Below are 13,246 nucleotides of genomic sequence, written 5' to 3' on the forward strand. Positions count from 1 at the left end.
GACCGTAAGAAGGAATCATAATAAGCGTACAGTGGATTTTATTATACATTAAACAATTAAGTTCCAGAGTTCTGTAATTGGTAATATCTTAGAAGAAAAAAAAAACAAAAACAAAAACAAAAAACCTCATGCTTTTAGAACAGGGTAAAAAGATTGCCGGCCTTCCAGTAGAAGCTAACACTGAGGAGGTGTTCTTTGCCAAACGTTACAAGGATTAAACGAGACAACGCAGGTAAATTACTGAGTAATATCGCAACAAATACAGGCTGCCATTATTATTTATATAAGTGCAAGTATATTATAGGTATATGTACAAAATTCTCTATAGATGTATATAGACTACAATAATTGTTCCCAATATTAATGCATAGATATCTTTTCATTTTTTATTTATATAAGTAGAGCTACTTGAGAAGTTAGTGGTTAGTCTCGGGCAAATAGTGATTTAAAAATAAAAATAGCATAGTAGGAACTGCTTCAGAAAATTATGCTCCACGTATCGCACCTAGGGGAATAAAGTAATCCATTTCGCCGCGGAACTGAGGAGTCTAGGAACCTTTCTTTTGTGAGTCTTGGTCCCCAGCCGGATCCGTGTCATTAGAGTAACTAGGCTGCCGCACACGTTGGCGCGGTGTGTGCGGGTGGAATTGGCCTCCGCACCGCGAAAGATCCATCCCGGAAGTAGTTATTGGTCGTCTCCATGCGCCGGTTCCTGGGCGTCGTAGAGCCAAGGCGCGAGGCTCGGACCCAGAGGTAGAGCCGGAGGGGACGCTAAGCGCCCCCGGCCCAGGACGCTAACCGCTGCGCCTGCGGGGCCGGCCCCGGCGCCATCATGCTGCTCCTGCCGAGCGCTGCGGACGGCCAGGGCACCGCCATCACCCACGCTCTGACCTCTGGTACGTGCCCACTCAACCCCGGCTCGTCCCCTCTTAGCCGCCCCTGCCTCCGCCCTCCACCTGCGCGACCCCGAAATCTCTCCCTTCTTGTCCCTGGTGCCTGGCACCCGGACGCGTGGGCCATGACGAGTGACTTTTTGCTCCAGGCAAAAGAAATCCTTCTCCAGACTGGAAGAAGGGAGGGGGCGTCTTCTTTCTGCCCCGACAGTTCTTCCTCCTTTCGCCGCTGCTGACTCATGGATCGGGCAGAGCAGTTCGGGGCCGAACCGTCTAGTAGCCTAAAAAGGTTCTTGTAAGCATCTCCTTGCCTAGGTCAAGAGATTGCCCGCAGCGAGCTCCCACGTGCCTCGCGTCGTACAAAGCCTTGCTGCTGGTGCTCTGTTAAACATCTTTCTCCCTCTCTGTGTTAGTACCTTCTTTGATTTTTAAATGTCAAAGCTTAGAGACTGCTCCTCATACTCAAAACCTCAGTATGAAAAGACCTTTGCCGGTGATGCTGCTAAGATTTGTGTAGACAGACTTTGAAAGAGTCATTGAGAGTTGACTGCTTCTGTAGTTTCTTAAATTTATAGCCCAGGACAGTCGTGGGTATGGTAAACTTAGTCTCTAGTTTCAGCCATCCACGTTAATTACCATAGCCACTTATAGAGACAGTTGTTGGATTTTGATCCTATCTCATGGCACGTGTTGTGTTCTGCTTGCGGAAGTCTCTGTGATCTTAAACTAAAAGGAAAGGCTTGAAAGGTGATGTCCTTAAAAGCCACACCCATACCAGACAGCTAGTACATCTTGAACATAGTGTTTGAATCCTCTCCCGTGTATGGTACAGGAAATCTTAATTTCCCAAACCAACTAAAGCATGAAAAATAAGTTATTTTTAGAAAATTGTGGCCATTAGGTACAATGGGAAACAACATTTGAGTTACTTATTGCTGGACAGGGCAAAGTCTTTTGCTTTTGCGTGGACTATGAAGTTAAAGTGTTCAGGGGTTTTTTCCCCTGACTCAGATGACCTTTTTTGAGTCGTTAATGTACAAATGTGCAGTGATTTATCTTCGTAAAACCTTACTTTGATTCAAGAGGTTGTGATTTTCAAAGTGGTTTCAAATATGGTTTTTCATTCAGTCTTCCAAGGAGCCATAGAAGATAAATATTGTTCCCATATTACGGTTGAAGACATCTCTGACTCATTGCACGTAGTTGCTAATTGTCAGACTTAGACTAAACCCAGAGCTTTTGATATCAGATCCAGAGCTTTTACCCTATAGCATAGCTGTGTTAGTTAAACCTCTTTAGCTGCTTGGAGAATTGTCTTCCAGAATCATTGCTAGTGAGTTCTTAAAATTTTTAAAAGCTGAATTCAAGGTTTTAGTTAAAATATTTTGAGTTGTTTTTAGAAAAATTTTTTGATGAGGTTAGTATTTTGGAGACAGTTTATCATTTATTGTTTTATTACAGTTATTGGTCTAACAGTAAAGCAGTTGGCAGCAGTTCTCCCTGTTCCTCGCCTTCCTCTCATACCTTCAGAAACGTATTGATTTATTGTTGACGTTGCTGAATGCTTTGTCAGATAACTGAAAGAGGTGGATTGAATACTCTGAATACTAGGAAATGATTATTGCCAACCCTCATGTTAACTGGATTGCAGGCATACCTTGTTTTATGGCATTTTACTTGATTGTGCTTCAGTGATACTGCATTTTTTACAAATTGAAGGTTTATGGTAACCCTGTGTTGAGCAAATCCATCAGCACAATTTCTCCAGCAGTATTTGCTTACTTTGGGTCTCTGTCACATTTTGGTAATACAGTATCTCAGACTTTTTCATTGTTGTTTGTCATGGTGATCAGTGATTATGACTAGCTGACAGCCTGGATGATGGTTACCATTTTTGGGCAATAAAGTATTTTTCAATTAAGGTATGTCCATTGTTTCTTAGACGTTATATTACTATACTCTTAATAGACTATAGCATAGCGTAAACAGAACTTTTATATGCATTGAGGAACCAAAAAACATATTTGATTCACTTTTTTGCAGTATTTTTGCTTTATTGTGGTGGTCTGGAACCAAACCTGCACTATCTCCCAAGTATCCCGTACTGCAATTATTTCCTTAGTTGATGGTTTTAAAATTACATTCTGATGCTATCACTGTTTTGATCTTATTTATTGCCTTGAAATAGATTTATTCCATGCAATACATTGAAGCCTCTCTTAACGCTTTCAATCACAGCCTCAACACTCTGTCAAGTTGAACCTGTGGGAAGATGGTTTGAAGCTTTTGTTAAGAGGAGAAACAGGAATGCTTCTGCCTCTTTTCAGGAACTGGAGGATAAGAAAGAGTTATCAGAGGAATCGGAAGATGAAGAATTGCAGTTAGAAGAGTTTCCCATGTTGAAAACACTTGATCCCAAAGACTGGAAGGTACTTAATATCTGAATCTTTTGTTCAGTCAGATGCTTTGTTAGGCATAGGCAGTTTTCCCACAAGTTTTCTGTCAGTAAACCGTTTTAAGATGCTTCAGCAAGAGAACCATAATTGAGCACCTGTCTATTGTTAAGCTCTGAGTGAGATGGCCATAGGATACTGTCTCTGCTGGAAAAATCCAGGAAGTTTTCACAGAAAACATGTTTGAACTGGCCTTAAAAGAATGAGTAGCAGTTTGTGAAGCAGAGAAGGGAACAAAAGGTGATCTGGGCAGAAGGAATAGATCTGCAAAGACACAAAGGAGTAAAGAAGTATACTGCCTCTTCAGGGATTAGTGAGAGTAGAGTAGGATGCTTGAAGGATTGGTGGTGAGAATTTAGTCCTGAAACAGTCTAGACCAGATTCTTTTGTAGCGTCCTTTTTATGCCATGCTAAGGAAGGAACTCAGATTTTATTTTCAGGGCAGTAGGAAATCATCAAAAGTTTCTGAGCTAATTTTAGCAAAGTAATTCTCTTGGCAGTACAGAAAATTATTTGAAGAGGGAGGACAGGGCTGGAGGGGAAGTGAATGGTTTGCTATTGTAGGTCAAGTGCAATAATCCAAGCCTGCAGATGCATACTTGAGCTAAATTGTGGCCGAGCTTTGAGGAAGAGGCGCCACTGGCTTTTTTTTTTGGAGGTAGACTTGGTAGAGCTTGGTGACCTTGGCTGTGCCGTATAAGAGACGGAGATGTACTCAGAAGACCTCTGAGCATTCCAGGTTGAATGACCTGCCAGTGTCTGATATCAGTCACTAACACTGGGATGCAGGAAAAAGGAAGTTTTTGAGGGAATGTGGTGTTTGTGTTCAAGTTTGGCTATGTCATAATTGAGGTTCTAATATACTGGTGAAGTTTTCTAGTAGATGGTTAGAAATTGGTCTGTGACTCTGAAAGAGAATAGAGCCAACAACTTTTGCAAGTTGTTGGCAAGTCTTAGGTGGTAGTTGAAGCTGTGGGGAATTGAATGACATCAGTCAAAGAGAAGAATATAGACAAATAGGTATCATAAAGCCCTATTAAGTAGAGAACTAGTATAATATTTAAATATATATATATATTTAAATATTTAAATATATATATATATATATATATATATATATATATATATATACATACTATGGAATTAGAGTGCCAGAATTCAAATCTGGCTCTGCCCATTTAATGTGGTGGGACCTTGGGAAAGTTACTTGAGAAGTCTGTTTCCTACGGTGAGATTGCTAACACCTCAAAGGAGTTTAGTGAGGATTAACGCAATGATGCGTGTAAAACACTTAACTTATCGCTTGACATAGGATAAATAATAGTGGATAATTTCTCTCTCCTCGATTGTAGGATTAAATAAGATAAAGAGTATGTGTAAAGCACTTAGAAAAGTAAGTGCTGAGAATGTTAGCTGGTTCACATATTGTCATTATTGATTTAAAAAAAAAAGGACTGAACATTGTGGAGCATGAATATTTAAGATGTGGGCAGAGGAGAAGCAGCAAAGGATACTAAGAAGGGTGAAAGAAGTAGAAAGAAAACAAAAAGACATTTGTTAGTTCCACAAAGGTTTATTAAACATCAGGCACTAGACTTCCAGAAACTAAGAGAGGAAGAAGTCTCAAGAAGAAAAACACAGTCACCAGTGTCACTGCTTTGGAAGTCATCACATAACACGAATAATGATAAAAACCTACTGAGTTTGGCAAATGAAGCTTAGGAGACCACACTGAAAGCCATTCCAATAAAAAGGTTGGGATGGCGAGCGATTATAGTTGGGTTGTAGGAGACCACAGTGCAAAATACTCTTTTTCATAGCTGAGTTGTAAAGAAAATAAGAGAAAATAGTAACTTGAGGGAAAAGCAGGGTCAGGAGAAGATAGAACTGGGGACCGTTGAGGTCTACAAGAGAGAAAAGAAAGAATGAAGAAAGTCTTTGGTATAGAAAAGAATAGATGATATGACAACAGGTAGCAGGGTTCATACATTTTGTTCAGTTGGTTGTTTCTTTTCAACAAACAGGATCAAGCATCTTCTATGTGTCAGACCCTGTTCTGGGTGCTGAGAAGTCAACTGAACAAGACAGTATCACTGCTCCCACATAGCTTGTATTCTAATGAGACAGGCAATAAGTAAACAACCAAAGATGTGGCCACCAAATGCTGGGCAAAGAAGTAGAACAGGATGATGTGATAGAGTGTCCATATGACTGCTTTAGAGTGAGTAGGTGGGGAAGGCCTGTGCAGTTGACATTTAAGATAAAACCTGAATGACACATAAAGATCCACAAGAATGCCATTCCAGGCAGAGATCTTGTGTGGGGGCAGAAAGAAGTTCGAAGTGCCAGGAACTGAAGGAGGCAAATAGGTGGTACAGAGTGGATAGGGGGTGTGAGGAGGTAAGGAGCAATAGTCACTGGAAAGCCAGTGGAGAGTTTGAAGCAATGACAATTTTTAAATACTTCAGGGGGAACAAGAAGGAGCAGAGATGGGCAGAGAAGGTTGTCTGTTTTAAATAAGGTGATAACATTTAAGCTGAGGCTGAAGGATGAGAAGATGGCAGCCACATGAAGAAGGGGGAATGTGCCAGGCTGGGGGGAGGAAGAGCTCGGTATCTGCAGTGAACTGCAGCACCAGTCTTGTATTTGGAAGTGAGTGATCGAGGTAGAGAGAGACAAGCCAGGAATAGTGAGAAATGGAGGTGCTTAGTGCATCTGGAGCTCAGAAGAGACGTCTGTGCTCCAGTGAACTGGGGAGTCATAAGTGTATTCTAGCCCTGGCACTGAATCGAATCGCTTTGAACTGAAATGTAGAGAGAGACAAAAGAAACCCCAGAACTGAGCTTTGCAGGTCATAGAGAAGCCAGTAAAAGTGGCTGAAAAAAGTTACTGGAAGGTGGGAAGAAAACAGAGTGAATGCACAGAAACACTAAAGAAAGATAATATTTTAAGGAATGAGTCAGCTGTGCTGCCACTGGGAGCTGAAGTCAAGTGAGGGCAGATGAGTGGTCTTGGATTTGGTACCTGGAAATTGATACTGAAGAGAGCAGCCTCATTGTGCCGGGGGTGGGAGTGGGTGGAACAGAACCAAACTGGAGTGGTTTGAAAATGAATGCGAAAGGAGGTAAAATGTGTGGACACCTTTTTCAAGAAGTTTAATGTTGACGGACAGCAGAGAGATGGAGAGAGTGGTAACTGGAAAGGGGGTCATGGATGTGTTTTTAAGGATGAGAACTAACAGCATCTTTTCATACAGATGAAGATAATCCACTTGAAGCTTGGGAGATCCCTGAAAGATGCTAGTATTTGAGGAGACGTAGAGAAGACAGTGCTCAGAACCAAGAGGAGGGGTGGAATAGTTTGTCTCAGAAGGACAGACTTCTTCAGTTGTCAATGGAGGAAAAGGGGAAAGATGTATGGTTGCAGGTAGGGTAGTACAAAGATTGAGTAGGAATTTGAGTAGGATAATTTACATCTTATATTTAACTGGGAGGCAGGGCTGTTGATAAGAGGGTGGAGAAGGATCTGTGAGGGTTGAGGAGAGACTAGAGAAATAGTAACCTTAGGGAGTGGAAAGGTAAACCAGTTGGAATGATGGCCAGGCGTAATGAAAAAGCCCATCCACATGAACTTTGTAGTCCTGAATTTGAAGGGAAACCAGTCAGCTCTGTTTAACTTTTTTCTCCCGTGTTTCATGCCCCCAACTCCCTTTTCCCCCCTCTCAGTTCTCCAGTACTAGACTCACCCTTTGAGTTCTGTAGGGAACCTTCACTCCAGTTGCTGCTTCAACTTGTCAGTTTGCAAGGATGTTAACGACAGCAGGTACTTCCTCTCCAGAGAAGCCTCATCTCTCAGTTTCTCAAAATTTCCATCCAGCCTACCTTTGCTCTGCACAGCTCCTGGTCCTATCCTTTCATTGTCCTGGCCCAACGCTGTGGGGCTGTGATAGTGCTTCCCTCAGTTCTGAAATCTCTTGATTTAAGGATGGCCATAGGATATTACTAGGTGTTAGGAGAAAAATGGGCTCAGTTGTCAAGTAAGTTAAGAAAATGCTGGGTTTTGCAGGTTTCTGTTTGGTTGGTTTTTTTTAATTGCAAGACTTCTCAGAGCCTTTGATTTATATGCATACAAATCATCAAGAAGGCTGTATCACAATACACATTTCCCAGACTTACATACCACAGAATCCATTATATATAGAATGTCTCCTATTATGGGATTCTCACTTTGGGAAGCACTAAAATGGGTGCCAGCACAAGGGATATCAGCTCCATTTCACACTTGACTTCCTTTTGTGTCTTTATCAGAACCAAGATCATTATGCAGTACTTGGACTTGGCCATGTAAGATACAAAGCTACACAGAGACAGATCAAAGCAGCTCGTAAGTACCTAGTTCTTTTGAAATAATCCAGTATCTGGTATAGGAAATGTTAATCCTTTTGAAAAGATCTGCATGATCATATTCTGTAGCCATAAATCTAGATTCAACAGCATTTGTCATATGGTCATAACAATGTATAACCCATAGTCTGCTTTACCTTCAGAACCAGAAAGCAATCAATCTCATGCATGGACAGAAGGTGGGTGGGTGTGTTTGTGACCAAGATAAAGAACATTCTTCTAAAAGCAACCTTTTAAAAATTAATATTTCACTTCCTTTCAGTAATACAGCCAGCTGTATTTAGTGGAAGCTGCCTTGTTAGGTTTTCTGATATTATTTTGTGGTTTGGGGTTACATTTTTGTTGATCCCACCTGTCTTTTCTGTCCAAAAAAGAATTATCTGATGTTTCACTGTTTTTTTTCATTGACAAGATGAAAAATTTCAGGGAATTGTAGGAGCCTAGTCTTCATGTGCCTTATAAAACACCATCCCGGGGCGCCTGGGTGGCTCAGTTGGTTAGGTGACCGACTTCGGCGCAGGTCATGATCTCATGGTTTGTGGGTTCGAGCCCCGTGTTGTGCTCTGTGCTGACCACTCAGAGCCTGGAGCCTGATTCAGATTCTGTGTCTCCCCCTCTCCCTGCCCCTCCCCTGCTCACGCTCTGTCTCTCTGTCTCTCAATAATAACGTTAAAAAAAAAAAAATTTAAAAACACCATCCCATAGTGCCCTACACACCATTCGGTTCTCTTGGCTAGTTAAGTTTGATGAAAGGGGTGAAGGTGATTAGTTTTCTGTGTTCTATCTTAGGAGAATGTTCTGCCCTCCACTCTAGAGAATGGATATTAAGGTCAGAGGAGGTAAGATGCGGCCATATGGGAAAGGAGTTAGGGAGTCAAGGCCAGTCAAGAGGAGAAAGTATTACACTTGGAGGAAGGTCGCTGAATGAGACCCATCTCAATTTGAAAAATACTAGTTGAGACTAGGTATAGTTGATAAACTTAAAATTTTCCCCACTAATTGTTATGGTTAGGAAAATCACAAGAAACATTTTTAACAAGGTGAAGGAATTTATGAGATTATTTCAGATCTGTTATTCAGTTTCTTAAAGAACTGGCATGGTTTTAGACTAAGCATATGTTAATGCATATGAATAGTCATTGCAGTATACATAAATGCCAGGGAAGTTCATTTGCCATGGAAAAATATTTGCAAAGTCTTGCTATATGAAAGAACAGCATACAAATACCAAATGAGTCTTGATACATATAAATATGTGAAAGAATTAGAAGTGATTTAGAACTGTGAAAATAATTGATATTGTAAGGTGAAGGAATTGTTTTTTTTCTGTAAAGATAAAAAATGTACAACTAACTATGGGCTGTGTGGGTGGCTCAGTTGGTTAAGCGTCCGACTTTGGCTCATGTCATGATCTCATGGTTCATGATTTAGAGCCCCACGTTGGGCTCTGTGCTGAAAGCTCAGAGCCTGTGCCTTGCTTTGGATTCTGTGTTTCCCTCTCTCTCTGTCCCTCCCCTGCTCATACTCTATCCCAAAAATAAATAAACATTAAAAAAAAGTTTTTTAATGTACAATAAACTGTAAAAGAAACATTCCTTTGTTTCTAAGCCCATTCTTTTTATTGGCATAATAGAAATGAATTTTTGAATACTCTGTAGCCTGAAATTTTTCAACCCCGGTGAACAGATTGTTAACATTAAGTATAATTATAATTCACTCTCTGCCACTGTGTTGAATATTCTCAGTATTTATTCAAAAGGAAACTCATTCTCTTACCTCTGTCATTATAAAATAGACAGCGACTATTTACTGCTTTCTGAAATCTAGTCCAAAGGTAAAAATGCAGAGTTAGTGGTTACAAATATATAATTATTAGGACAGACAAACCTCATAAAAATGTAAGTTTTAATGCATTTGGGATCCTTAGAGTTCTTATATCCTATTACATACACATAAAAGTTTTATTTTTGTTTAATGTATTTTGAATTGCTAAAATGAAAATTAAGTTAGTTAAGGGTCAATAAAGTGAGTCTTTTTTTCCTTCTGTGCATTATCTGAAAAGAATAAATCACTTCAAAAGTTGAACGATGGGTTAAGAGGAAGTATTTGAATACTAAAAGTGGTGTTTCAATTGCTTGCATAATTTTGAAGTAAAATTGCCATACTGGCCTGTAGGTTTGATATTCTTTGCATGGAAATGGTCTTTGGTGATTTGAATTTTCCAACTCTAATACTTCTGGTTCAAAATATTTCTGATATTTTAAACTGAAGCTGTTCTATGTTATGCTTCTTAAAGATTAAAAATCCTATTCGGAGACATTTATAATGATAGCAGTATGAGTGTATAATGAAAAACCTTTTTGCAGTGTACCCTCAAAACATCCTAGAAACTGTCTTCTTCAGTGGGAGAAGGGGGGGTGTATCTTTGAAATTTCAGTAAACAACTGCTGCTTCCAAATTACCCTTGTTTGTATTTTAGACCATGTTATTTGGCCTCCTAGTTTTAAAATTAAGTAACATCTTTTGCTCCCTCCACAAGACCGTATAGGACAATCTTGGGACTCCCTACTGCACATGGATTAGGCAGAAAGCTCCATGAAGAAAAAAACTAGCGCAACATAAGAGGAGACTGTCCAACAGAAAATTGAGATATCACCTCTCTTAGACTGTATCATAAGATTCAAAAGGAAACAAGTATCTACTACATGTTGTCAGTAAGATATGAAGACACTGCTTTTGTGTGGGGGTGGGGGGTGTAGGCATTGAAGAAAGAGACTAGGGGAAGATAAGCAGAATTGCCTGGAAACTGAAAACATGAAAGCAGAATTCAGAATTAGAAAGACTGACATACAATTAGACAAACAGTAAAGCAAAGGACAACCTTGAGGAATGTTCCCAAATTCAGAGGGGAAGAATAAAGAGATGCCTGATTTCTAAAGTCAGAATAAATGTAACAGAAACCGTAATTGCAAATAAAGAAGGAAACTTACCCTTTTTATAAAAAGATACATCTTGGGGTTGAGAGTGTTTGCAGGCATGTGACTTAGGTTTCACTGTTCAGCACATTTCCTTTGAAATTCAAGTATGAGTTAGGCTGTGCTGCACAGAATCCATTTTGCCAGCAAATGTGGAAGAGCACTGCAAAGCTTGTGGCTTTCGCCCTACACCCGGGCTGTGGAAGTAGCCTGTGCTGTTTCCCTAGTGCCCCACAGTTGTGGATTATCACACCTCTGAACTGTCCGTTATGATTTGATCATAATTCCTAGCTACATAACTTCCAAGCCCGAGTCTGACTCTTAACGGATTTTGTGAGCTAATAACTTTTAATAAATTCCTTTTCTGCTTAAACCGGCTAGAAGACAAAAATGCCTCTTCTGGAGTATTAGTGGAGAAATTGATAATATACTTGACTATAAAAAAAATGTTGGAGTTCAAAAAAACAAAAATGTATTTGTCAGTTTTTGAAGCCCTGCTGTATATGTAGAAATCACTAAGTTTATTATGCCCAAAGAAAGATTTGTATTAAAGTGTTTATAGCAACCTTACTCACAATATCCAAAAACTGGAAACCACTCAAATGTTCACCAAGCAGGATCACGGATAAGCAAACTGCTGTATATTCATACAGTAAATTAGTACTTAGTAGTTAAAAAAAAAAAGAACAGATTACTAAGATATGCAAGAATGGTGATGAATCTCAAAACATTGGTTGAGCAGAAGTCAGATACAAAGATCTACTCTGTGATTCCACTTACATGAAGTTCAAGAGCATGCAAAAGTAGTCTATGGTGAAGGAAATTAGGTAGCAGGGCATGAGAGTTGGCTGGAAAAGGGTAAAGGGAACTCTGGGTGATAGAAATGGTCTGTATTTTCTTTGGTGGTAGTTACAAGGTAGATACAATTGTCAAAACTCATTGAATACTTAAAATCTGAGCGTTTTATTCTATGTAAATTTTATTTTAATTCCATAAAAGATGTGATTTAACAAAACAAAAAAGGTCAGTCACTTGGGAAATCAGATATACTCTTTGGGGCCTAAAGAGGGAAAAATAAAATAGGCATTCAATTCAAGGGTTTAAAAGACTAGCACTAAGGAACATGGAGGAAAAAATGGATTTATAAGAAGAAAAAAGAAAAATAAAACCATTACAGAAGATATTTTTAATTGAGACCACTATTAAATAGATTCAAAAATTTTGATAAAATGAACTTTTCTGAAATTGAGGAAAAAAATTTTAAAAAGTATGAAAGAAATACCTCTTGGACACTAGGGTGGCTCAGTCAGTTGAGCCTCCAACTCTTTCTTGATTTAGGCTTAGGTGATGATCGCAGAGTCATGGGATCAAGCCCTGCGTCAGGCTCCGTGCTGAGTGTGGAGTCTGCTTAAGATTCTCTCTCTCCTTCTGCCCTTATCCCCTGCTTGCTCTTTCTCTCTCTAAAAAAAAAAAAAAAAAAAAAGAAAGAGGAAGGAAGGGAGACACCTAAAAAATGTTTTTAGGAGTATCTGGCTGGCTCAGTTAGAAGAGCATACAACTCGATCTCAGGGCCATGAGTTTGAGGCCCCATATTATGTTGTAGAGATTACTGAAAAAATAAAAACACGTTTTTAGACCCAGGTAATTTTTCAGATGAATTATTCCAAATGTTTAAGGAATTAAAAACTGTCATGATGAATTAAAAACTGTTTTGGGAAACCCATGGGGGAGGGGAAGGAAAAAAAAAAAAAAAGAGGTTAGAGTGGGAGAGAGCCAAAGCATAAGAGACTCTTAAAAACTGAGAACAAACTGAGGGTTGATGGGGGGTGGGAGGGAGGGGAGGGTGGGTGATGGGTATTGAGGAGGGCACCTTTTGGGATGAGCACTGGGTGTTGTATGGAAACCAATTTGACAATAAATTTCATATATTGAAAAAAAATAAATAAAAACTGTTTTGGAACAGTTATTTTGTGAAGTTAATGTAATCCTGGTATGAAAACCTGGCATAAAAAGACAATTATGTAGACAGTAAAAAAAATCGTGGTTGCCTGGGGTTGGGAGAGTAGGGAGGGATGAATAGGGCAAGCACAGGATTTTTAGGGCAGTGGAAATTCTATAAAATATTGCAGTGATGGATACATGTTATGATACATTTGTCCAAACCCATAGAATGTACACCACCAAGAGTGAACAGCAATGTAAACTATGAACTTTGGGTGATTATGATGTATCATTGTAGGTTCATCAGTTGTAACAGTTCGTCACCTCTGATGCCTGATGGTGGTAACAGAGGAGGGGGAGGCTATGCATGTAGAGAGGGCATGTAAGAAGTCTCTGTGCCATTCTCTCACTTGTACTGTAAAGCTAAAACTGCTCTAAAAAATTGCCTTAAAAATAATAAATAAAATGTTAATACCTGACAAGGAGAGACTTAATAAAACTACAGACAGATCTCATCCATGAATGTAATATAAAACCAAAAAATGCCAGTTAAAATAATAGCTAATTGAACTCAACAGCGC

General features: G+C 39.5%; 1 protein-coding gene across 3 annotated transcripts in view; it reads left to right on the forward strand.

Annotated features, from left to right (window-relative positions):
- The first annotated feature begins 605 nt into the window (after nucleotides 1-605).
- Nucleotides 606-13,246, forward strand: part of DNAJC2 (DnaJ heat shock protein family (Hsp40) member C2) — a 36,573-nt gene continuing 23,932 nt past the window's right edge. The window contains exons 1-3 of one of the 3 annotated variants that reach the window (XM_019451251.2): nucleotides 606-896; nucleotides 3,132-3,322; nucleotides 7,654-7,729. In XM_019451251.2, the coding sequence (XP_019306796.1) occupies nucleotides 833-896; nucleotides 3,132-3,322; nucleotides 7,654-7,729 (331 nt within the window). In that variant the 5' untranslated portion in view covers nucleotides 606-832. The remainder of the gene's footprint in view (nucleotides 897-3,131; nucleotides 3,323-7,653; nucleotides 7,730-13,246) is intronic. The other 2 variants (XM_019451253.2, XM_019451254.2) reach the window with 2 other exon arrangements.

Source organism: Panthera pardus, unplaced genomic scaffold (genome assembly GCF_024362965.1).
Source record: "Panthera pardus isolate Hobbes unplaced genomic scaffold, ASM2436296v1 HiC_scaffold_8, whole genome shotgun sequence".
Lineage (NCBI taxonomy): Eukaryota > Metazoa > Chordata > Mammalia > Carnivora > Felidae > Panthera > Panthera pardus.